General features: G+C 44.5%; 1 protein-coding gene across 2 annotated transcripts in view; it reads left to right on the top strand.

Moving 5' to 3' along the window:
- mpp7a (MAGUK p55 scaffold protein 7a) overlaps positions 1–25,322 on the top strand; it is a 120,912-nt gene that overhangs the window by 84,816 nt on the left and 10,774 nt on the right. For both annotated transcript variants that reach the window (XM_080515204.1, XM_080515203.1), the window contains 5 exons: positions 1,701–1,871; positions 11,902–11,982; positions 16,114–16,207; positions 20,534–20,642; positions 23,012–23,155. In XM_080515204.1, coding sequence (XP_080371330.1) covers positions 1,701–1,871; positions 11,902–11,982; positions 16,114–16,207; positions 20,534–20,642; positions 23,012–23,155 — 599 coding nt within the window. The remainder of the gene's footprint in view (positions 1–1,700; positions 1,872–11,901; positions 11,983–16,113; positions 16,208–20,533; positions 20,643–23,011; positions 23,156–25,322) is intronic.

Raw genomic sequence — 25,322 nt, 5'->3', positions numbered from 1 at the left:
CACACACACACACTAATACCGAAAGATGATTTTATTTGTCATCCAGCACAGGTCTGCATTAGAAGTCCACTTGAAATAAACCAGCAGTGATCTCGCTCGTCCGCCCCGAGAGAGAGAGAAAGTTGTGGAAAGTATTTAAAGGGATGGTATCAGGAACTTTTTCAGGCTGCATTAATCTGCCTCAGACATCTTGCAGTGACTCTTTGATTTAATTGATTCCTGATTTAAATATAAAAAAAGAAAGAAAGAAAGAAAAACAGAAATGTAAAAAATGGGTAATTTGGAGGAATGGGAGGGTTTTTTTTTTAGCCTGGATGTGCTTTTTCCACTTTGAGCGTCTTGTTCCAAAACCCCGGCATATCTGGGTCAGAGATCTGGAAAGTCGTCTGTGTTTGACCGATTTTCACACTTTACAACATGAAATACATCTGTTAATATGTCATTTGTGACTCGTTGTTACGGCTAGAAAGTGGCTGGATTGACAGAAATGCTGCAGATTGTTTGGATGCCGTGAACACGACTTCACTCACGCTTTTCAAATTCTGTGGAATTTGTGTGTGAATTTAAAGTTTGTTTTTTTTCACTTATTCTCGCGTTTGTTTGCAGTTTGCACCCGTCCAAGGGCGCTTTGAATTTCAGTGAAATAAAATATGCAATTGAAGAAGAAAAAGAAAGAAATCCCATTATAATAAAAGATATTATGATTTTTCATTGTGGAAATTGGCACAATTATTACCAAACTCTTTTCAACTCTATTTTTCTGCCTTTTCAACTGTTTCCAATGTTTAAAGAATTTCTAATTGGAAATATTAAAGTATCACTATAATATTCCCATTTCCACACCAAAAATCCCCCGAACTAACCCAGAATTTACAAAGAAATTAATTAAAAATAATCCTACTTGTGAGAGCAGAAATCAGATATGCGACGTCCCCGGGTCCTGAAGTGTCGGCCCGTTTTAACATCTGACATTGATACGAAACCGAAGCCCTCAAATTAGAAGTAGAAATTCTCCTTTTGATTCTGTCACGCATCGTCGGGCGTGTGCTGGAAGTCGGCAGGACGCGGTGTCCCGTAAACAAGTCTGGGACGAGCAGCTGGTGTGAAGCGACGGGCCTGTGAGAACGGGACGACTCTTCCCAGGCAGCCGACCAGAGAGAACAAACACAAAACACACGACGCCTCGTCGTCGGTATCAAAAAAAAAAAAGATCAAAGGAGTGCAAATCAAAGGCTGACGGCTCCAGGCGGTGGCCATGTTTTACCAACCCGCCGTGAATCGTCCGACCCGTCGCAGTAAATTACGCGAAGGGAACGTCTCGTCTCTGCCGGCCTGCGACGAACAAGCTGGATTGAAGTAGAACCTCATAACTCAAAAAATAAAACCTTCCAGTTTACGCCGCGGAGGACAGAAGCCTTCGCGAAGAAGTGGAAGCCAATAAGTCTCTGCAGATCCTCCGGGAGATATGAAGGAGTGAACGAGATTGTCAAACCCGCCGCGGCGTAAGCGTCGGGGAGTGTGATTTCCAGGACGTCTGACTTCTTGGACGGGCGCTCAGGTGTTTGCCAAGAAGTTGCTGACGTCATCGGAAACCGGCGGCTTTGCGGGCTGGCGGAGGATTTCTTTGTTGGGGAATCTGTAGAATTCACGTGTGTGTCGTTTCTCTCTCTCTCTCTCTCTCTCTCTCTGTCGACGTCCAGCTGGCTTCAGGAGGAGCTTCCGTCTGAGCCGCAGGGACAAGAAGACCAACAAGTCCATGTACGAGTGCAAGAAGAGCGAAATGTACGACATGGCCGACGTGCCCACGTACGAGGAGGTCACGCCCTACCGCCGGGCCGGCGGCGCCAAGCACCGGCTGGTCGTCCTCGTAGGTGAGTGGAGAGGCTTTTTCTAAGCTTTATTCTGAAGGGTTCACGTCCTTGTAGGTGTGTTTCGAAGCTCTGCGCTTTATTCTGAAGGGTTCACATCCTCGTAGGTGAGTGGAGAGTCTTTACGAAGCTCTGCGTTTTATTCTGAAGGGTTCACGTCCTTGTAGGTATGTTTCGAAGCTCTGCGCTTTGTTCTGAAGGGTTCACATCCTCATAGGTGAGTAGAGAGGTTTTTTTCAAGCTCAGCGCTTTATTCTGAAAGGTTCACATCCTTGTGGGTGTGTTTAGAAGCTCTGCGCTTTATTCTGAAGGGGATCACATCCTCATCGGTGAATAGAGAGGTTTTTTTCAAGCTTGGCGCTTTATTCTGAAGGGTTCACATCCTCGTGGGTGAGTGCAGAGGGTTTTCAAAGGGCTGCGCTTTATTCTGAAGGGTTCACTTCCTCGTAGGTGAGTAGAGAGGGTTTTCGAAGCTTTGTGCTTTATTCTGAAGGGTTCACGTCCTCGTAGGTGAGTGGAGAGGCCTTTCTAAGCTCTGCACTTTATTCTGAAGGGTTCACGTCCTTGTAGGTATGTTTCGAAGCTCTGTGCTTTATTCTGAAGGGTTCACATCCTCGTAGGTGAGTGGAGAAGTTTTTCTTTTTTTCTTTTTTTTTTTAAATTAAACTTTTTTTCATTTGGGAATACAGTTGCACACTCAAACAATATACATTAGATATAATTTCCCAGCCTTCTTCTTTTTTTTTTCCCAAACAACAAAAATAGGCAAAACATTTTCATCTGATGATAACCACCAGGCGATAACCACCAGAGTGAGACTTTAATGCGTTAACTTCAACTAATTAATACTGGGAAATTAACATATTAAAATAAATGGAAACAGAACATTTTTGCATTTTTGTTTTGCATTTGCACGGCAGTGTTTTGAAAACAATGTTTTGATGAGGAAAATGCTAAAAAAAAGAAAACAATGTAGTTTTGATGTTGGGCCACTAGTGGGTGCTGTTGGTTGTCCAGACCTGCAGCAGAGATCAATCAACCATGAAAACGAGGAGGACAAGGAAAAATGAGACGATTTTATGAGTGGCAGTAATAGATTACAGTCAGTCGTGGATAAAGGAGCTCAGTTTGAGGAGACGTGTCCCGGTGTCCCGGTGTCCCGGTGTCCCGGGGAGGGTCCAGGTCCTGGAAGGTGTGTAGAGCCAGCAGGTTTATGAGGAGGTGTTTGTGAGCGTCGATGTCCCTGCTTACCTCAAACTTTATTAAACCTGGCAACGCAGCCGCAGCACGTTTTATTAAAAATGTTCACCTCCCGGCACAATGACGCAGGAATGAGATCAGCTTTGTTGTGTTGGAACAAAACTGCCTTTTTTTTTTTTTTTTTTTGGTGTCGAAAAGATCTGTTTTTATTTTGAAAAGGAGAAGATGGACAACATCCCACTTTCCCTCTGGTTGATGTTTCCCTGAATTCAAGATTATTTGTCAGAAGGGGGGCCGTGGGATCAACCTGTTGCAGATATGAGACATGAGTTTTAGTCCTGCGTTAACGGGGAAAAGAAGAAGCCTTTCCGTCATCGGGTTTCATCTTCCCAATACCAACTTTAACTTCTTTTTTTAACTTCCCTTTTAAATCTTTCCTGTAGCACTTTGAGATTATTTAAATGTAAAGCGTGTTATTAGATTATTGTTGTTGTTGTTGTTATTATACATTTTTAACCATTATTATTGTTATTATCATTACTACTACTATTATTATTATCATTATTATTATTTTTTTTTAACCATTATTATTGTTATTATTACTACTACTATATTATCATTATTATTAGTAGTGGTATAAATGTTTTATTATTATTATTATTATAATTAGCATTACTACTACTATTATTACCATTATTATTATTATTATTATTATTATTATTATTATTATTATAAATGTTTACCATTATTGTTATTATTATTATACATTTTTAACCATTATTATTGTTATTATCATTACTACTACTATTATTATTATCATTATTATTATTATTATTTTTTAACCATTATTATTGTTATTATTACTACTACTATATTATCATTATTATTAGTAGTGGTATAAATGTTTTATTATTATTATTATTATAATTAGCATTACTACTACTATTATTACCATTATTATTATTATTATTATTACTACTATTATACATGTTTTACCATTTTTATTATTATTATTATACACTTTTTACCATTATTATTGTTATTATTACTACTATTATTATTATTATTATTACTATTATACATTTTTTAACCATTATTATTAATAATAATATTATTATTATTATTATAATACTACATTATTAAAAGTCCTGCCTCGGGAACTGGGGCAGTGTGAAGATAATAATAATAATTATTATTATTATTACTATTTTAATAATAATAATAATTATTATTATTATTATTATGATGATGATGATACATTATTAAAAGTCCTGCCTCGGGGAACTGGGGCAGTGTGAAGAGGCGGCCGGTCCTCCAGAGGCGTTTCCATCCTCTGACATCACTGCTCACCTCGCCTCTTTGGTTTTTCTCCGTTAAACTTGGCGCCGTTTCCTCTGCGGGGTTTTTTTACTGCTAGTCCTCGCCTCCCCGCGCGGCGACACGTTTGCACAAATGGACTCCAGGGTTTCCGTCGGTCCAGAACTCCCCCGGCGGCGTCCCAACAAACCTGCAGCCCCGGGTGGAACGATGAGAACGGGCCCCGTGTTAATCGGTGCCTTTTGTTTTACCTCGCCGCCTCTCGGTGTTTTGGGTCGACGCTCGAGATCCCCGAATGACTTTAGCTGCTTCTCGCTCTTGTGTTTGTGGTTGGAAGACGGGCGCTCGCCAAGCGATCCGCTAGGGCCAGGTGCAACACCGAACACTTTCAATCTCCACCCACTGCACCATCAACGCTTTTTTTTTTTCCACATTTGTCGTTTTGTTAGTTGTAGCAGAAAAAAAAAAGGAAAAAAATGACAAGAATGTCCCAGACGGAACAAAACCTTCTCGCCGTGATTGTTTCTGATGTTTCCATCCATCGAGGGTAAGAGGCTCGCCGAAGGATGGAGGGAACGCCAACATCTGTTTCACTCTTCAGCTTTTCATCTCCACCGATTCCAACGGCGACTTTCTTTTTTTTTTTTTTTTTTTTTTTTTTTTTTGACACATTTGTGAAGTTTACCTAGAAATGAACACCACTGGCAACAAAGTCTCTCTCTCTCTCTCTCTCTCTCTCTCTCTCTCTCTCTCTCTCGCCCAAAAGCATGGTCTTCATCAGGAGCGTTGCTAATTAGCGCGTTCCGCGGCCTCGCGCGGCGGCGGACGCCGAGCCTCTCCCACCTGTCACGCTAATGTAAATATTTTCAATTAACTTCCATAATTTTGAGGACAACCTGTGGACAATTTCACGCATAACGAAACAGAGGGCCAAGGAAAGTTCTGCTTTATGTCCCCCCCCCCCTTCCTCTCCCCTCCTCTTCCTCTCCCTGGAATTGCTTGATTTTTCTTATTCGGAGACGTTTTCCAACGAATTTCTCTGTCTAACCGCTCCGTCATTTTTTTTTTTTTTTTTTCCCCCTTCTGTTTCGAAGTGAAACCCTTGTGAATATGAGGACATGTGCCACTAATAATATCTGCTCTTAATATTATTTTAAAAAGGTACAATGTGTAACAATTATAACTGAAGTATTCCAGCAGTCTTCCAAAAACAATTTGAACTCCCTTTATTTTTGGTTTCCTCCCCATAAATGATAAAATCACCGTATCGGCTCTCGTACAGACTTTTTTTTATTAAAATAAATATATTCATTCATTCATAATTTGCAACTCTTCAGCGCGGCAGTTTTGTGGTAGTTTGACACCAGCTTCATCATCAGACAGGCTTCTGTTAAGATGCCTGTAAAGTGGCCTGGGAGGGGGACGGAAAAATAAAGTAGTTGTAATTTCAAAATGTCTTATAAACCCCCTTTGAACCCCCTTTGAACTCCCTTTGAACCCCCTTTGAACCCCCTCCTCTTCACCAGTTGCCCCTTATCGTCCAGCCAGTGTAATTTGACACCAGCATCATCACTGCACAAGCCGAGTAAAATACCCGTTGAAGTAGCCTGAAGCTTAAAAATCTCAACTGGAAGGAGATATTTAACTCCCTGCCTTTAAGCCTCCCCCCCATTGTCCGGTGGCTGTAATTTGACCCCAGCTTCATCATCCCACAGGCTGCTTTGTTAAAAGGAAGGTTTTAAGGAAGCCCGAAAATCTCTCCTAACGGGAGACATTTCAACCCGCCCTCTCACCCCACCGTTGTCCCCGGGAGTGTAATTTGACACCAGCATCAGAGTCGTTTTGTGTTTTGAGGTCTGCGTGTTGGATCGGGACGTAAAGCCCAGTCGGTTTGTCTCTCGGCTTTCGAGCTCAAATCGTTTGACATGATCAAATCCTTTAAATGCTTGTTTTTCTTGCGGGGAAAAAAAGCTGAAAGTAATCTCCGTCTGTGCAGATGTAACGATTATAAGGGGGGGGGGTTAGAGTCTGCCTATGACATTCTCCTCGTTATTCTGATATCAACCTCTCGGGGTCAGCTGCCGCTAACGAGTGACCCGCCGCCCCGCTGCCGAGGACGGATGAAAGGAGTCCTGAGGTCCCCGTTCAAAGACGCGTCGAGATGCTTATCTGGGCTCCCGCCGCGTCTCGAACCGGGGCGGCCAAGGAAAATATATTTTTTAAATCCTGCATGCATAGTTTGAGCAAAACCGCCGATGGTCCTGATAGAAATGTGATTATTTAACCTGACAGAACGCTGTGTTGATTTCCACATTTCCATGTAACCCGACCCGCTTCGACTTGCTCGGAAGGAGTTGATGGACTGAACGTTGTTAGTTCGGGGTTTAACCCCGAAACACATGTCAGATGCGCCGATGTCTTGGTGAACGTGTATGTGTGGTGGGCAGATATTTATATATACAGGAGTCTGTAATAAGACCGTTGAAAATCTGCATTGTAAATGATGTGCGGTCGCCACATTGCCGTTCCCTTAACGCCTTTTCCTGGACGTGAGGTGGGTCTGGGAGGGTTTTGAGGCTGGGGACCAGCCTTGTTTAGTCCTGGAAGTTATTAAAACTCTCTATCTGAGGACTTCCTGTCACAAAGTCCGACCATCTGCGATCTGCTGGCGTAGCGAGAGAGATAGAGTTGTGTCTTTATTTACCGAAGGCTGTTGTGTTTAGGCATTGTTGAAACAAACGAGGGACAAAGGTGGGGGGGTGTTTCCAGGTCGGACGGGGATGTAGGGGCGGCACAGCTGGAATGCGCGATAGATCACGCGTCGTTGGGCGTCACAAGCGGGCGTACAAGCTGCGAATGACTTTTTTACGAGCGCGAACACACGCGCGATACCCGATTTCCAGCGTTTCCCGGTGTGGGGGTAGCCCCCCTGCAGCGAGGCGAGCAGCGCCCGCCGTGGTGCAGGAAGCTCGTAAAAAAGCCGCCCACCCCCCAGTTGTTGCCACGCTCCGCCGCCTCCAGCACCTACGACAACAACCCCGGGAGTCGCCGGCGGCCTCGTTCAGACGACGCCCCGCATTCCTGCCGCGCTCCCGAAGACAGATCCAGGAATGAGCTCCGGCTTCCCGGCCTCGGTAAATCAGAACAAACCCGCGATTCTGAGAAACTTTAAGATTGATTGCAGTCTGTTTTTTTGGGGTTTTTTGACCACCAAATACCTGGTGCCATGGCTACTACCCCCCCTCCTCCCAAAGGAAGCAGTTTTTATCACTTAATGCTTCCGGATTCTTGTTTCGAGTGGGGAAGCAAAACAAGGGGCGTTGAACCTGCCTGCCGCCGGGCCGTCAGCCTCCACGGCTCGTATTCCTGAAGCAGAGGAAACAAGTGCACTCTTCCTCCCGGGAGCTCATCTCGCTTCTACATTCTTCTCTCTCTCCGTCGAGCCGGTGCACCTCGCCGAGTGAACTCATTGTCCGTTTGTTTTAGAGCGGCGGCCTGCTAAACACATTTGCCTTGGAGGAAAACGACTTTTCCAACAAGGAGGGTGGAGGGTTGAGGGTGGGGGGGGGGTTTGGATTGGATCGTAGTGCCTGCCTGAAACGTCAGGCATGCGAGGAATCCGCGAGCCCAGAAAGATCAGGCGACATCTGCCGACATGTCCACCAGCTTGAGACGCCGATGTTCCGATGACGGTCGACATGAGTTTGGGCGACGCAGCGCCCCCGGTTAACGGCGAGAAAAACACTGGAAAATGACTTTCGGAGGCGGAGAGAAGAGAAAAACCTGGGGGAAAAAAGTCTCCATTTCAAAAGAACAGTGTTGATATTAGATGTCACAGCCTAAACTTCTTACACGGTAACATATCGACGTAGTTTGTGTTCCTCCTGGTGAGCATGTTATATAATATATAATTGAACAACAAATCAAAACTGCTTTGGCAAAAAAAATGTAAAATAGACACCCTGTACCAGGGGGACAAGGGACAACCTGCCAGACGAGGACAACGGACAGGTTTTCCTGTCAAATTTCAAGCCGAATGACACTAAAACAGCCAAAACAAAGTTTCAACGTCCGTGTTTGCGATGTCCGCCGCCATCTTGGATTCCTTCTTTGTCTTCTTCTTTGATGTCCGTGGCAGACGACACTTACTGCCACCTGCTGGACGTTAAAATCTTGGACGTCTCTGCCCGGCCGGCGAGTGCAGGGGGCGATCGGGTTACATTAGAAAAATACTGTATAGTTATATTTATTGTTGTATTATATCGTCTTGATTTCAACTGTGAATATTTTTGTGCAGTACCATTTTGTCATAGTTTAGATGTTTTATTTCCAACATTTGGTGACTTTTATTATGTACTGCACCGTATATACTTATTCTATTTAGAATTGTATATTTATTTTTTCATACATTATACTTAAATACACAGTACCTGTATTTACACTTCATTTAATTTTGTACAGCAATTATTTTGTATGCATTTTTGTCGTCTTAACACCTGTCTTCAGGGGACACTTGCTCTTGGGTGTTAGGGCGTCCCTACATCAGTGGTTTTACTGTATATAAAAAGAAAGAAATGTGAAATAAAACTAAAATGACAGCATCATTTGCATTAAAGGAATCAAATTATCCAGCTTTTCTCCACTTCCACTTGCTCTCATTGGTCCAAAAACGTTGTATTCAAAGATTTTTTTCCTTGATTTTCCTCCAATTGAATATTGATATATATCGATGATATGATGGTATATAGAAACTAAAATGTCCAAACTGGTATCCTTCAATCACTTTGGTTCTTTATTACTCTTCAAAAAGCGAGGATCGATTAACCACAAGACCTTTTTTTAGAAGTATATTTGAGAGATTTTGTAGCTTTAAGCCGTTAGAAGCTTTACAGTTGATCACTGAAACCTGGAAAATAAAAAATAAACACCTCAACGTTCTGAGTTGGATTGACCTTGACCTCCGTCCTCAGGTTGAATCCTGCCGGGACGCTCTGGGAGCGACGCATGAATCAATAGTCAACTCTGCCGCCTCCTCACTCCCACTCAGGCATCAGCGATGGAAAGTCCAGCTGACGACGACGGGGTGTGGGGGGGTTGGGGGGGGGGAGAGGACGACTTTGGGGTACCTGAACGAGCTCAAAAAGCTCTTTCCTATCTCTAGTTTTAATTGAATTGCAGCTTAAATCCACGTATCGCTGAGCAGATTAAATCAGAAATGCTGAAAAAGCCCTCTGGTCCGCTGCTCCGGGAGTTAGCGTAACCGAAGAGTCCAAAGTAAAGCTTTTATTAATCCCAGAGGCGACATTCAGGTTACAGCTGCACAGAGACCGGGGGGGTAAGGAGGGGGGGTGGGGGGTGGGGAGGAGAAAACAGATAAAGAACTGCATGAATAGAGAGGCAAACTCCAAAGAATCACCGGCATGACAGCATAAGAAACTGCGTGTGATATGTGGTGTTCAGTAACTTATATCAACACAGCAAATATTTGTGTGAACGCAAGTTCTCCCAGCAGGGGGGCGGTGGAGGGGGGACGGGGGGCGGGGGGGGGGGGCTCATCTGTAGATCATGGACAAGTACGCATGGGTCCTTTCACAGCCGTATTTATAAAGTGTATCGTGAAGAACGTGTCATTTATTGAGGCTCAATCGTCCAACGCGCTTCGGTTCATCTTCACCTTCTAACACTTTGTTTTATTCCGATTGGCAGCTTTTATTAAGATTCTTTTTTTTTCTCCCCCAAACAACCTGGAACCTGCCGTCATGCAACAGCCAAGGCCTGTAATTTGACACCAGCCTCAGGCCCCGTTCACACAACACTCTGGATTAAGCCCCTCGACTGAGCATGTGCAGAACCACCGTCGCGTAAACAGACTCCAGAACGCAATGAAAGTTTGTTTTATTGTAAAAGAAGTTGTCGTGCCTCTAAACTGTTCTTAGTTTGTGTGATAAAGTCGTGTAAGAACTGTTGAAAACTGAAGAATAAATTCAGATTGTGTCATGAATCAATTCTAATCCAGGCTGACAAATGTTTATCAACTTAAAAATACATTAATCGGATATTATTAATGAGGGATTTTCCAGAATAAATGTTTTAATTCAATCCAATTCAACTTTTTTTTTTTTTTTTATAGCACCGAATTCTAACAAGCATCTCGAGGCTCATTTTTCAGATGAACCCCGACAATATAAATCCATTTTTCTGACCAAATAGGATAATTGTTGTTGTTTTTTTTAGCTTTTCTAATAGTTTATCTTGATGAAAAACACATTATCATGCAACAAATCTTACAAAGCTCTGAACAGGAAAGGAAAGTCTGAAGATTTCAATGTGGAATAATTGAATGTTTTTGTATTTTATCCTGGAAAGTGTCAAAATGGGTCCGAGGAGCCATGCGAGTCGCTTTGCGGGAACTTGATTCATATTAAATAAACAAACTCTTGACAGAGAAGCTTCTGTTCAGTGATTCAGTTTTCCTGTTCGATCGCCGGGTTTCAGAGAAAATGTCGTCATCCGCTGCACCGGTTTTTATTTGACTTTTTATTTGTCTTTTTATTTTTTTTTTAAAGGCAAGTTTCCTCGAGGCTAAACGAGGAATGGGATGCTCTTCAAACGCCGTCATGATGTATTTAATTGGATCCCCGATAAAAACGTTACGAAGACATTTTGGTGTTTTGCCGGACGTTGTGCAGTGGAAAGCCTCCCGCTAGGAAGGTTGGATCTTTTACACGAAAACAACAATCTTTCATTGCGTTCTGGAGTCTGTTTACGCGACTGTGGTTCTGCACATGCTCAGTAGAGGGGCTACAGGAACAACGGTTCCTCCAGAGTGTTGTGTGAACGGGGCCTGAGGCTGGTGTCAAATTACAGGCCTTGGCTGTTGCATGACGGCAGGTTCCGGGTTGTTTGGCAGAGAAAAAAAAAAATTTCTTATTTGGAAATGAGCCCCGAGATGCTTGTCAGAATTCGGTGCTATATTAAAAAAAAAAAAGTTGAATTGGATTGAATTAAAACATTTATTATGGAAACAATAAATTATTATTAATAATATCAGATTAATGTATTTTTAAGTTGATAAACATTTGTCAGCCTGGATTAGAATTGATTCATGACACAATATGAATTTATTTTTCGGTTTTCAACAGTTCTTACGCGACTTTATCACAGAAACAAAGAACAGTTTAGAGGCACGACAACTTCTTTTATACGAAAACAAACTTTCATTGCGTTCTGGAGTCTGTTTACGCGACGGTGGTTCTGCACATGCTCAGTAGAGGGGCTTAATCCAGAGTGTCGTGTATCACAGTTTCCTCGAGGCTAAACGAGGAATGGGATGCTCTTCAAGCGCCGTCATGATGTATTTAATTGGATCCCCGATAAAAACGTTACGAAGACATTTTGGCGTTTTGCCGGACGTTGTGCAGTGAAAAGAAGGTTGGATTGGTTCCGCGTTTTTTTTTGTTTTGTTTTGTTTTTGTTTTTAACAATTGGGGGTGCGTCCCTGTTTGTTTCTGTGCAGGGCCGCCGGGCGTCGGCTTGAACGAGCTGAAGAGGAAGCTGCTGATCTCCGACCCGCAGCACTTCAGCGTCACCATACCACGTAAGTCCACCTGCCATTCCGTGCGTCCGTCTCGTTAACCCTTCGGGGCCTGAAGCATTTTGGGCCGTTTTTCACTACAATTGATTTTTCCTTTGTATCTCAGATATAAAATCCTTTAAACCTTGCCTTTTTTGGTGTCATTCTGTTCAGGACAACCTCACAAATGCAGCTCTGAAGTATTGTTTTCAGTTTGGCATACTTTATTAACACAGTGGATCTAAAAACACCATAAAACTACAAATTGGGTTGGTAAAAACATAGATTTATTGATGATAAAATTCCTAGACATGCTCGACGAATCATTTTGTTTACTTGTGAAGTAAATCTAAACTATAATTAACTAAAATTTATCAAAACAGGACTGATAAAAACAGTTATATACAGATATTTACAGTGAAATAGAAGCAATGCTAGGCAAGCGGCGAAGGCAAGTCCTGCGCCATTGGGAGCACGTACAAAATAACAGTAATATCAAAACATGCAGAAAATTCCAGAATAGTTTTCTGTGACTTTTGTCAACAACGTTAACGAAGTTTCTCTAAAAAAAAAAAAAATCACAAAAAACTGCAAGAAATTTGCCGTTTAAAGCGAATTGGATTATGGTAAAGATCAAAGCACCCCAGAATCATCCATAAAACTCAGTAATAGAAATTAATATGACTTTTATTAATTATTCGACAAGAAAATTGTTAAAAACTGCGGAGTAATTCCCCGTTCAAAGCGAATATTTATTTTAGGGGGAAATAGAAGCACAGCCACCAAAACCACATCAAAACGTGAATAATTTAGATTTTTTTTTTTTTTTTTTTACTTTATTCAATAATTATTTATTATTGGTAGCGAGCAGCGGACACACACAAAGTTTCATCTGAAATTTTCTCTGTACTTTATATTGTTGGTCCCGTCGACTTTCAAACCTTTTAGACCTGGGATGTCAAACAATTTAAAATTTTTTCACAAGAAGCCCAATTGCATCATACTTTCCCAAAACTACCGAGAATGACTACAATCCCAAAATAAAACCAATTTAAAAAAATTTTTATTTCCTGTTGCAAAATGCAGTGAAATGTCAACAACACTAATTCTCCAAGCAAGTTTTCTGTATTGACTTGAAAACATGCAAACAAGGACTTTATTTCCACTTTCACTGTGTCTCGTTAACTTCCTGCCTCTTGTCTACGTCGGTTTTCCAACAAGTCTTTGTCTTTTCGTCTCGTCGTGGCGTCGTTTCTGTCGACGGGGCGACTAAATTGCAACGTCGGGTTTGACGAAGCGCAGCGGCTTCAGTTTGTATGGAAATTATACCATAATACCACATATAACACTTAAATTAAGTAGTAGAATTGCCGCGTCCGGTTTGACATCAGACACTTGAAATCGTCGCATTAAAATCCCATCAGACTTTTTAATTCTTTTAAAATTTTCTCGTGTTAATTTCTGTCAAACGTGATGCTGCAGTTTAACAGTGGAGTCCAGAGGACGGACCTGTTGTCACCTCTTATTCTCTTAATATAGATTTTTTTATTTTTTTATTTTTTAAACCGGCGAAGCGAGGCCGCCAGCTCTTCTTCCCTCAGTTGCTCGGCCCGTCGCCGTCAGAAACACAGAACCAAAAGGAGCCGTTAAGAGTTCGGGGGGTTAAACATGTTGAGTCGGCGCCAAGCTGACGGAGATTTTTCCACCATTGGTGAACGAAGAAATTCACATTCTTCTGCCGCGGCGTAATTAGTTTCTCTTCGCCAGAGTAATGCACGGTGTGTGTGTGTGTGTGTGTGTGTGTGTGTGTGTGTGTGCATGTGCGTGTGTGTGTGTCCTCCACGTTTCAGAATGGGAGCAGTAAATTATCTCATGACGACTCTGTTCAGGTCGTTTCTCTCGCTGCCGTCTGACGACGGAAACCATCGATCTTCTTCAATCGTCTCCTCGGGATTTACGGCGGCTTCTCCTCTCCTCTCCTCTCCTCTCCTCTCCTCTACTCTCCCCTGCTCTCCTCTACTCTCCCCTGCTCTCCTCTCTCCTCCCCTCCCCTGCTCTCCTCCCCTCTCCTCTCTACTCCTCTCATCTCCCCTCCTCTCCTCTCTTCTTTCCTCTGCTCTCCTCTCCTCTCATCTCCCCTCCCCTCCTCTCCTCTCCCTTCCTCTGCTCTCCTCTCCCCTCCTCTCCTCTCCTCTCCTCTCTCCTCCCCTCCTCTCCTCTCTCCTCTCCCCTCCTCTCCTCTCTCCTCTCCTCTCCTCTCCTTTCCTCTCCTCTCCTCTCCCCTCCTCTCCTCTCTTCTTTCCTCTGCTCTCCTCTCCTCTCATCTCCCCTCCTCTCCTCTCCTCTCCTCTCCTCTCCTCTCCTCTCCTCTCTCCTCCCCTCCTCTCCTCTCTCCTCTCCCCTCCTCTCTTCTCCTCTCCTCTCCTCTCCCCTCCTCTCCTCTCCCCTCCCCTCCTCTCCTCTCTCCTCTCCTCACCTTTCCCCTCCTCTCCTCTCCTCTCCTCTCCTCTCTTCTCCTCTGCTCTCCTGTCCTCTCTCCTCCCCTCCTCTCCTCTCCTCTCCTCTCCTCTCCTCTCCTCTCCTCTCCCCTGCTCTCCTCTACTCTCCCCTGCTCTCCTCTCCCCTCCCCTGCTCTCCTCCCCTCTCCTCTCTCATCCTCTCCTCTCCTGTCATCTCCCCTCCTCTCCTCTTCCTTCCTCTGCTCTCCTCTCCTCTCATCTCTCTCCTCTCCTCTCCCTTCCTCTGCTCTCCTCTCCCCTCCTCTTCTCTCCTCTCCATTCCTCTGCTCTCCGATCCCCTCCCTTCCTCTCCTCTCCTCTCCTCTCCCTTCCTCTGCTCTCCTCTCCTCTCCTCTTCTCCCCATCTTAACACACTCGACTGGGTTTTATTTATTTATTTTTTAACGAAGAAGAAGAGTCGTCTCTCTCTCGCCCTGGAGCCACAGGCCCTTAGGCAGCAGGCGATAAATGGTTTATTAGTTTGTTTTGGAGTTGGACGCGCGACCTTGTAGGAGTGCGAGGCGACCCCGCGACCTCCCCCTCCCCCCCTCCCCTCCCCTCCCCTCCCACCGCCACCAGCCCCGCCAGTTTTACAGCACGGCTTTACGCTTTATGGGCGGGTAAACGCGGAGAGCCCCAAAACAACTCGTTTAGCGTACAGCCGCTAACGGCGGCGGCTACCGCTCCGGCTTCTGTTGCCACGGTCGCGAGCCGCCACATTACAAGAGACACAGTTTAATAGGACTCTCTAAAAAGCGAACGTCGGCGCTCGCAGGTCGTGTGCGTTTTACGACGCCGTTACACAATATTCTATACAAGGGTTGGCAGGGAAACATTTTTTGTCCACTTTGAACTACGGAAGAGGATTAGGGCCACTGTGGGAAAAAACCCTGAGTTCAGACTTTTTTTCTCAGGATTCTGACTTTTTTCTCAGGATTCTGACTTTTTAACTCAAAATTCTGACTTTTAAACACAGAATTCTGACTTTTAAACTCAAAATTCTGACTTTAAATGCAGAATTCTGACTTTAAACTCAGACTTCTGACTTTAAACTCAGAATTCTGACTTTTATACTCAGAATATTTACTTTTTAACTCAGAATATTGACTTTTTAACTCAGAATACTGACTTTTTTTCTCAGAATTCTGACTTTAAACTCAGAACACTGACTTTTTAACTCAGAATACTGACTTTTTAACTCAGAATATTGACTTTTAAACTCAGAATACTGACTTTTTTCTCAGAATTCTGACTTTAAACTCAGAATACTGACTTTTAAACTCAGAATTCTGACTTTTAAACTCAAAATTCTGACTTTTAAACTCAAAATTCTGACTTTAAACTCAGAATTCTGACTTCTGTTGCCACGGTCGCGAGCCGCCACATTACAAGAGACACAGTTTAATAGGACTCTCTAAAAAGCGAACGCCGGCGCTCGCCGGTCGTGTGCGTTTTACAACGCCGTTACACAATATTCTATACAAGGGTTGGCAGGGCCCATCGCGACGGGTCCTCAGACTTCCAGCGTCGTTAATAAGAGGCTCAGTTCGCAATGAGTTCTGCCCCAGCAGTGAGTCAGACAGTCTGGGTTTGAGGTAATCACTCTCTCCCTCTCTCTCTCTCTACCTCTCTCTCTCTCTCTCTCTCTCTCCGTCAGACACGAGTCGAGCCAAGAAGAACCAGGAGACGGACGGCGTGGAGTACCACTTCATCTCCAAGCATCTCTTTGAGACAGACATCCACAACAACAAGTAGGCAAGGGAGGGGGAGGGGGGGGGGGTATGGTCGCCGTGGTCGGCGTGTTTGATTCACACGTATGACACTTGTGTACAGCGGGGGAAACACAAACACCTGGAAAACTGCGTGTTATGACTGTGTGAGGCCACAGGTTTAGTGTTTGGATGCGTCCCGACGGGTCACGGAAATGTTTGCGTCGGAGCTCTGCGGTCGCTTTAATTCTAAACTCGTTTTTTTGGGGGGGGGGGTTTCCCATATTTTGTTTTCGCTGCTGTTTTGTTCAAAACAAAGAGTTCAGGAAGCTAAACGGACCTTTTTCAGAAGTGGGCAGCGACGACTTCACACCAGATCACCTCCTTTTTTAAATGAACAGAAACGACGGAAAGGCCTGGGGGTCTTGTTTACGCGATGACGATTCAAGAGGACGTGTCTAACTTGTTTCTACCGGAACAGCAGAAATGCTGGAAACGAATAATTTGTAATGGCACACACACGTGTGTACAGAAAACAATATGCTTTAAGCATTATAATCAGAATTAATAATCATAATAATCAGGGAAGCAGTTGCACTACCACCCACCCCAATCTGTTTCCATGGCGATGGAATCGGAACGTTTTCCCAAAAGTCCCACCATTGCCATTGTTTTCAGTGGCTCTGAGCGCCGACATCATTTAGACAGACACCCAAAGTGCAACGAAATTGTTCTGCTTTCACTTGAAAATGTAAATAGAGACTGAATTCGAAAAGATTCCACCCCAGTGGAATACTCATTATCTCAGGAATCAGACTGGCTAATGTCTGTGTTCTATCTTGTCTATTATGTCTGTCGAATATAATAGAAAAAAAGAAAAACCATAACTCGGTCTTTGAACCAAAATTATTTGGTTGGAAAAGTTTCCAGCAAACTTGGATAAACCAGGAGACGAATAGACGGTTTAATTTCATTACTTGGAAATAAGAAGATCCCACACAAGTCCGTAGCGAACAAAATCGGTAACCTTGTCTTTTTTTTAGTTTAATTCCGTCTCTAATTCGTCGTCTGATCCGATGAGCCTTTGGCCACATTCACACAACAACGCTTCAAGTGAAACATTTTTTGTCCAGCTTGAACTCAGGATAAGAGTTCATTTGAACGACTGTTCATTACAGAAGAGGATTAGGGCCACTGTGGAATAAAAACCCTGAGTTCAGACTTTTTTTTCTCAGAATTCTGACTTTAAACTCACAAATCTGACTTTAAAAGTCAGAATTCTGAGAGGGTTGGCAGGGAAACATTTTTTGTCCACTTTGAACTACGGAAGAGGATTAGGGCCACTGTGGGAAAAAACCCTGAGTTCAGACTTTTTTTCTCAGGATTCTGACTTTTTTTCTCAGAATTCTGACTTTTTAACTCAAAATTCTGACTAAACTCAGAATTCTGACTTTTATCTCAGAATTGTGACTTTTTTTTAGAATTCTGACTTTTAAACTCAAAATTCTGACCTTTTTTCTACGAATCCTGACTTTTTTTTAAAATTCTGACTTTTAAACTCAAAATTCTGACTTTTTTTCTACGAACCCTGACTTTTTTTTTTTAGAATTCTGACTTTTTAACTCAAAATTCTGACTTTTAAACTCAAAATTCTTTTTTGTGTTTTTTTTCTCAGAATTCTGACTTTAAAAGTTAGAATTCTAAAATTAAAAAGTCAGAACTCAGAGTTTTTCCCCACAGTGGCCCTAATCCTCTTCCTCACGGTGCAACAAAATACGTCCGCCCCCCCCCCCCCCCCCTCCATGGAGCCCCATGTGGTTGTGGACCTCTGGTCCAGGAAGTATCATGAGCGACCAGCGCCTCTGGCTCCTCCGGCCGCCGCCTGCTTATGTGGGCGTTAGAGGAAGTACCTTCAAAAATCTTTATGCTGAAAATGTGAATGGCGCTCGCCGCCGCCGCCGCCGCCACGGTACACCAGCCGCCACCGCCGCCGTCTGTAAGCCAGTGTGAGCTGGTGTTGACAGGGCCGGGCCCCGAGGCCCCCCGGGGTCGTCCCCGCCTCCTGCCGCCACGCCGGCCACGCCTCCACATAACGCCGCCGACAAAATGCAATCGCAAGTTGTCATGAGAATGATGGAGGAGAGACGCCGCACATGCAGAAGGTTTACACGCACGGAGGGAAGCCTGCGGTGGCGTGTCGGAGGAGGTGGGGGGGGGAGGAGGGGGGGAGGGGGGGGGGGGTATATTTAGTTTGTGTTGCGGTCATAGTTCGAGGCATGCGATGTTTTTCGTGCAGCCGGAGGGGCTGAGTGGCGGAGCTGTGATGTGGCGTGGGTGCGTGGGACACTCCGCGCCGAAATTACAAGGCAGCCTCCTCTTCGGCGGCGGGGAGCGGCGAGGAGCGGCGGGGAGCGGCGGGGACGACTTGTTTGCGTTCCGCCTCGTCGCTCGCGGCAGAAACAATGATAATAAGAGAATAAGAGGCCCCCGGGGCCACAACAACGTGTGTTTATAGCCGCCGCGACTTTTCCCAAGACACAAAGGGCCCGACTCTGTGTGGAAAATGGCGCCGAGCCACACTCACGACAGGCTTTTTATTTATTTAATTTTTTTTTTTTTTTTTTTGGGGGGGGGGATGAATCCCTCATTACTCTCTATATGAGGCTCTTCAAGCCTTAATGCTCCATTTTTCTTGAGGTGGAGAGAAAAAAAGAAAAAGCTGAGTAAAACTTTCTAACATGAGCAATTACCATAAAACTTTCTTTTTACATGGCTTCAGTCGGTCGCTCTGTCCGACTGCGAGCGCACCACCGCCGCCTATTAGCCTCAAATTCTTTCCACGTTGTTGCTCTCCGTCTTTCATATTTCTGTTTTTTTTTTTTTTTTTTTTTTCTTTCCTTGTTTCCAGCTAAAAATACTCCTGCTGGCTGATCGGTTTTGAAAGAGAGGCGATAATCTGGTGGAAAAGTGTTTTTTTGTTTACTGTGTCGCTCAGAAGAGACGGAGGGAAGTGATGGTTTTTTGGGGCGTTTTGGGGAGGGGGGGAAGTGGTGGGGGTGCTGGAACCAACAGGTGTTACTGATTGAACGGGGCAGCGAAGGGGGATTATATAAAAAACACACCCGGGCCAAAGCGTCTGGTTTTTAGGTTGTGCAGAAGGAACGCTATCTTCAGATCTGTCAGTGGTGGAGAGAGTAATCCCCCCCCCCCCCCCTCTCACCCCCCCGCCTCTGTGGATTTGTCGGGTTTTTATACGTCATTATTTCTGTGATGAATCTCGAGAGTGATGCCGACACAGTCCGTCAGATTAGGACGAGACTTTTATGTTCCCCTCGGGGGGCGTTAGTGTTTCTTTAAGATTCGACATCCCTCCTTAGGAAAAAGAGTTTTTTTTTTGTTTTTTTTTTTTAAGAAAATCTTGTCAACTTGCTATCATGACTCAATATCCATCCCACCATCTGTTCATCTTCTTTTGGGTTCACGCAGTTTTTACCCTTTGGAGCCAAATCTTCACCGACCCATAGACTTTACATGGCGGGTCGCAAAGGGGGCGGAAAATTTCCCGGAAACTTTCCATGGGACGTTAAGCTGTGGTATATATTTTGGAAATTTTCTAAATGAAATAAGTGGCCGCCTGAAATAAAATGACTTCAGAACAGACGTACTTTCAATAATACATGTGAAAAGTAAATAAATGAGTTTAAGCCTGCAAGACAGACGATCACATATTTGAACACAACAAACATAATTATATTATATATTATTATATAATATATTATATAATCATATTACCTACACATAGATTGGTCGTAATTAATTTCGGGGGCTTAATAAGGATTTCCCCCGACAAGTCACACAGGTGGAGGTGAACTGTGTCGTAGCCACGGCCGTCCTGTTTTAGTCCCATAAATTCCCATGGAAAGTTTCCAGCTTTGGAAAATTCCCGGAATTTGTTCCAACCCCAGTTACATTACCTATCAAGCTTTGTCGTTTTTTGTTTTTTTTTTTGGTAGGGGAGGGGGATGTCGCAGTGAGATTTTCAGCTGGATCAGATAGGCCTAGCATGCCCGTTAGCATGCTAACGAACATTGTCCGATTGAGCTGAAATTTGGTAGGTGGCCTAATTGGGGTGCTGCGGTCACAAATCACTAGCTAATTATCTGCTTTCGACGCCGTTTTTTCAAAATAAAAGTCATAATAATTTTTATTAATAACTTTTAAACTTGAAAAATGATAATTGAACGGTCTAGAGGATCGTGCCCACCCCGACGGGTGGTCTTTCGCGAGGTCCCGGCCAATTCTGCTTGCAGCTTTAATTTTTTTTTTGGTTTCTTATTGAGTCTGCTCTCGTCTCTCGGTGTCTCCCAGGTTCGTGGAGTTCGGCGAGTACAAGGGGAATTACTACGGGACGAGCCTGGACTCCGTCCGCTCCGTCCTCTCCAAGAACAAAGTGTGCCTATTGGACGTCCAGCCTCACGTGAGTGACGCTCCCTCCGTCCTTGTCCTTTCTTTCCCCACCTTGTATTTTCATAGTTTCAGCCCTGCGGGTGCCTCCACCCTCCACCCTCCGCTTTATCTCCGAGCCGATCTCCTCCTCCTCCTCTTCCTCCTCCGTCAGCTTTTCTTGAGGCCTTCGGAAGCTTCCCGAGTTACCAGAGCAGGTTTGAATGAGCAATTACGGCTAATTTCCCCTATTTTGGAGATTTCCTCTCTGGCTTATGTGTCTTGGGTGGGTGGCGGTGGGACCCCTGCTCCGAGGGCCGGGACCGCCCAGCAGGACGACCATTAAACCCGCGGGGCCGGGACTTTTATCGTCCAATTTCGCGCGTTTGTTTTTTGCTTAGTGGATAATGACACCCGTGCACAAATACGGCATTACGGCGATAAGCCCAGCAGGTCACTAAACCACCCCGGCCTAATCTGTGGTTCTACGTGCCTCCAAGGCTGGCGTTTAGGTTTTTGGCGTGGCGCCGCACCGGCAGCCGGCTTGCGGACGGGGGAATCGGTGGCAGTTGTAGAAAAGCGGGTCATTAAATAAACCTGCTTTGCTCGTGTGGATCTGTTGGGCTTTTGTATTTTCTCAGTTAAAAGCGCCTAGAAATGACCGTGTTGTATTTTTAAAAAAAAATTCTAAGAAAACAAAAAACAGTGTTTCTGCTCTTTCCATGTAAACGGATGTCATTTTTCAAAAAAATTGTGTGTAAATGTGGGCCTCAGGCAACAATCCTGAGTAAACTAGAAGGAATATACTCTATATTTGCACACTAGTGCCAACCAGCCACCATTAGCACAGCAGGGGGTCTCCGTCGCAGTTCCCAGATCCAGTCGGCGACCCGACGCCACCGCCAGCTGAGCCTGACCTCCGCGCCACCCTCAAGAAGTGTCTTTTTATCACACGATCGTCCCCAGAAAGACGCTCTCCTCCTCCTCCGACTTCAAGAAGCAGCAGGCGGGGAGGGCGGCGGTTTGTTTCTGCCACCCGGTGGTTTAAGGCGGCGCTCTGTCATCTCGGCGTCTCCTGGAGCTCCAGCAGCCTGTCATCAACCATTAGAACCACTTATACACACTGCAAACGGATGGAGGAGTTGTGTTTTGGGGTTTTTTGGTTTTTTTTTTTTAGGACTTCTGATAAACTGGCTGGATTCGGTTGGATTGTCAGAATTTATATTTCAAAGCTGCAAAAAAGTCTTTACATTTCAGCGTGTTAAACATGGAAAAGTCCAAAAAATCAATTCATTGTTATTCTAAGGCCCAATCCCAATTCAATTTTGTACCCCTCCGCCTACCCCTTAGCCCTCCGCCTCCACCTTCCCCTCCAAAACGAGGGCAAAGGCGCAAAGGGGTAAAAGTTTCAGCCCTTAGATTTGGGATACCCCTCTCCCTCTCACTCCGTCTCACAGTTATGACATCATAATACGGCGCCGTTACATCAGCAGAGCTGAGCCACGGATGTTAGTTGATTTTCCAGCAGGAGCGTCGTCCTGCCGTCCCAAATTCAACGTGTTGCAGCAGCTTGGCTGCTTTGTTTCCTCATCAAGGCGAAGAAATAGACGGAGACGTGGATTACTTCGGTTCTTGTATTTGGACTTCAGAAATATTTCCTCATTCACCATGTGAAAGCCGAGGAGCTTCCTTGTTTGCTCGGGGGTCCCTGTTTTCAAAACACCATATTAGAAGACTTTGGAACTCTACGGTGTAATAATAAAATGTTATAAACAAGGTCTCTACCAAACAAATACACACGGAAGCTACATACGGCAGACGGCAGCGCTGCTGCCGCTCTTACTAGTATAAAGCACAACAGGTTTATATAACTTCAGAAGCGTATACATGTGAAATGCGAGTCCTTCAGTGCCGTGTCCTCCTACCCCTCTGTTTAAAGTCTGCATCTGTAAACGCTCCGTTTAGAGGGGTGAATAGCCCTTCCCCTCATCCCTGCACTAGTGAAATGGGACACCCCTCAGACTCTCGTGAACGCGCAATTCAAAGGGGAAGGGGTAAGATGAAGGGTTAAGGGGGAGAATTGGGATTGGCCCTAAATGTGAGTAAACATTCAATACCGTTTGTTTCAAGTCTCTTTACACAGAACCTGTTAAAGTACTGAAACTGGAAATAATGTGAATTACAATAGTATATAATCAACAAATTATCTTCTTCTGGCAAGCAATTACTTTTCTTTCACCAGATAACTTGATGAGTTTGTATTAATGAAGAAGTAGTCCTGAATACTGGGAATAATGTGGGAGAGAAGAAATGCAGGAGAGATTCTCACTGGAACGATAGAGACTGGAACCATCGAATATTTAAAAAAAACAACTGTGTTTTTATTAACTGTATTCCTCACAGACGATAAAACACCTGCGGACGGCCGAGTTCAAGCCCCTGGTGGTGTTCGTGAAGCCCCCGGCGATGGAGCGCCTGAGGGAGACCAGGAGGAACGCCAAGGTCGTGTCGAGCAAGGACGACAAGGGTACGGCCAAACCCTTCATGGTAAGAACCAGACGCCGCCGCCGATCGGCCAGGCGCTTCGCTTCCTTCTGGCCGCTCGGCGTCTGTGTTGTTTGCAAATGAAGTCAAATGCAAGTTTAACGAGGAAATTGGCTCGTTACGGCAAGAAAATAGCAGGATGCAGCTCATAAAGGCAGAAAAGCAGGATGGAAGTGTGTGTGTGTGTGTGTGTGTGTGTGTGTGTGTGTGTGTGTGTGTGTGTGTGTGTGTGTGTGTGTGTGTGTGTGTGTGTGTGTGTGTGTGTGTGTGTGTGTGTGTGTGTGTGTGTGTGTGTGTGTGTGTGTGTGAAAGAAAAACAAAGAACCAAAAATTTTGATAATTGAAAGAACAATAGACAGAAAATATGAAAAATTGGCGGCAAATCTCATCAATGAGGAGTGGAAGTGTGTGTGTGTGTGTGATGAGGTCATCCCCCCCCTACACCGTCACCCAGCGGGGACACAGACGAGACCAATTAGCCGCCGTGCCGCGGAGTTGACCGGTGTGCGTGGAGTGGTGGGGGCGGATGATGGGTTTCCCAGCACCGCCTGGGGCCCGGGGCGGCGTCCTCGCTCGCGTGTCTCGCTCACCACGGGCAGCATTAAGGCTCAGACCCGCCCCACCTCCACCCCCCCACCCCCGTCTGCTACACGAATCCAGGAAGCCTGACGGGGTACCGGTAGGAGGAGGAGGAGGAGGAGGAGGAGGAGGACAGGCACTGAGAGGCAGGGAGGCTGACTGTCATACGTGAGCATGCTGGGCGAAATGCGAAACTGCAGTCGTGTGCTGCTCTGAAAAGGTGTTTGTCATCCTGTCAGGATGTCGTGGCGCCGTGCCAAGTTCTGCATCACACGAAAGGCGACCGGTTGATCAAACCAGGAGGCGGGAAGCAGCTACCGGTGCTGGGCGCCGTTAAAAAGCCATTCGAAGGTTTTAAAATGCCGTAAATTCTAATTCAGGGGCGTCAAACTGATTTTAGTTGAGGGGCCACATCAACCTGATCTGACCTCTGGAGGGCCCAACAAGTCAAACATCACATATTAAACTGCAGATATGGACAAATGTCAAAGTCTTTCCTTCTTTTGATCCTTTTGCAAGAATTTGCCAGTCTATTCTGAAAATTACATATTAAAGGAAATCAGATATTATTATATTTGCCAAAAGAAACCCCAGTCACCTGTATCTGGATACCGTATTTTTATTCAGGATTAAAACAATTTGTCATCATCTGGAAGAATCTTTGAGTTTACGTGTCTAAAGTATCATTTCACATAAGTTGGACTCATTGTTTTATTGTGAAAGGCGTTGCGTCATGTGACCTCCACAGATGCATTAATGTCGGGGGTCAAATTCTGACCAACGGCGGTTTTGAATGTTCTTTTTGCCAATCTGGTGTTTTTAGATCAGCCTCTGTCAGTTTTCATTTTTATACTTTAAAAAAAAAAAATCACATGGCGGACGAATCACTGCTGTCATTTCCTACTGGGCACACCTGAATATAAGCCCCACCCAGGACATTTTTTTTAAAAGATTAAAAGAAAGATCGCATTTACGTGACGCACCCGAACGCATCACCAAGCTTGTTTAACCCGTAAAAATCCATAAATTATTTAAGCCGCAGGGTTCGAAACATGTGGGGAAAAAAAGTAGTGGCTTATAGTCTGGAAATTATGGTAAAATGTCCCATGATTGAGGAAACTGAGTTTAGACGTTTTCAACTGAAAACAAAAAAAAACTTTAATTTGTATTATGGATATGTGGTAACACGACAACGGTGCTCGGAGCCACTGAAACCACAACTTTACTAAAAATGCTCCAATGAATTGGGAGGGGGGAGGGGGTTGAACTTTTCGAAAATGCCGCAACTGCACATTTCCACCACAGCCAGTTTTAAATGCGAAACTTTTCTGGACTGAAAATGCAACAAGCAACACGTTGTCGTTGAAAATGGTGAAACGTCTGCAGATTTCAACTGTAGAACAGGAATAAAAGAGACGTCGTCTCGCTAAACCAGTGCAGTTTGGCAATGAAGTAAAAACATGAGGCAGCATTTAGGCTGTCATTTTGAAAAATAATTGGCATTTAATCACAAGGGACCAATGAAAAATAATGTCAACTCAGACATTTATATTAAAGTCCGTTAATGGTTCTTAAAACACACGACACATCT

This window comes from Blennius ocellaris, assembly GCF_963422515.1.
Source record: "Blennius ocellaris genome assembly, chromosome: 19".
Taxonomy (NCBI): domain Eukaryota; kingdom Metazoa; phylum Chordata; class Actinopteri; order Blenniiformes; family Blenniidae; genus Blennius; species Blennius ocellaris.
The sequence above is the reverse complement of the archived record's forward strand: the minus strand, read 5'-3'. Positions and strand labels throughout refer to the sequence as shown.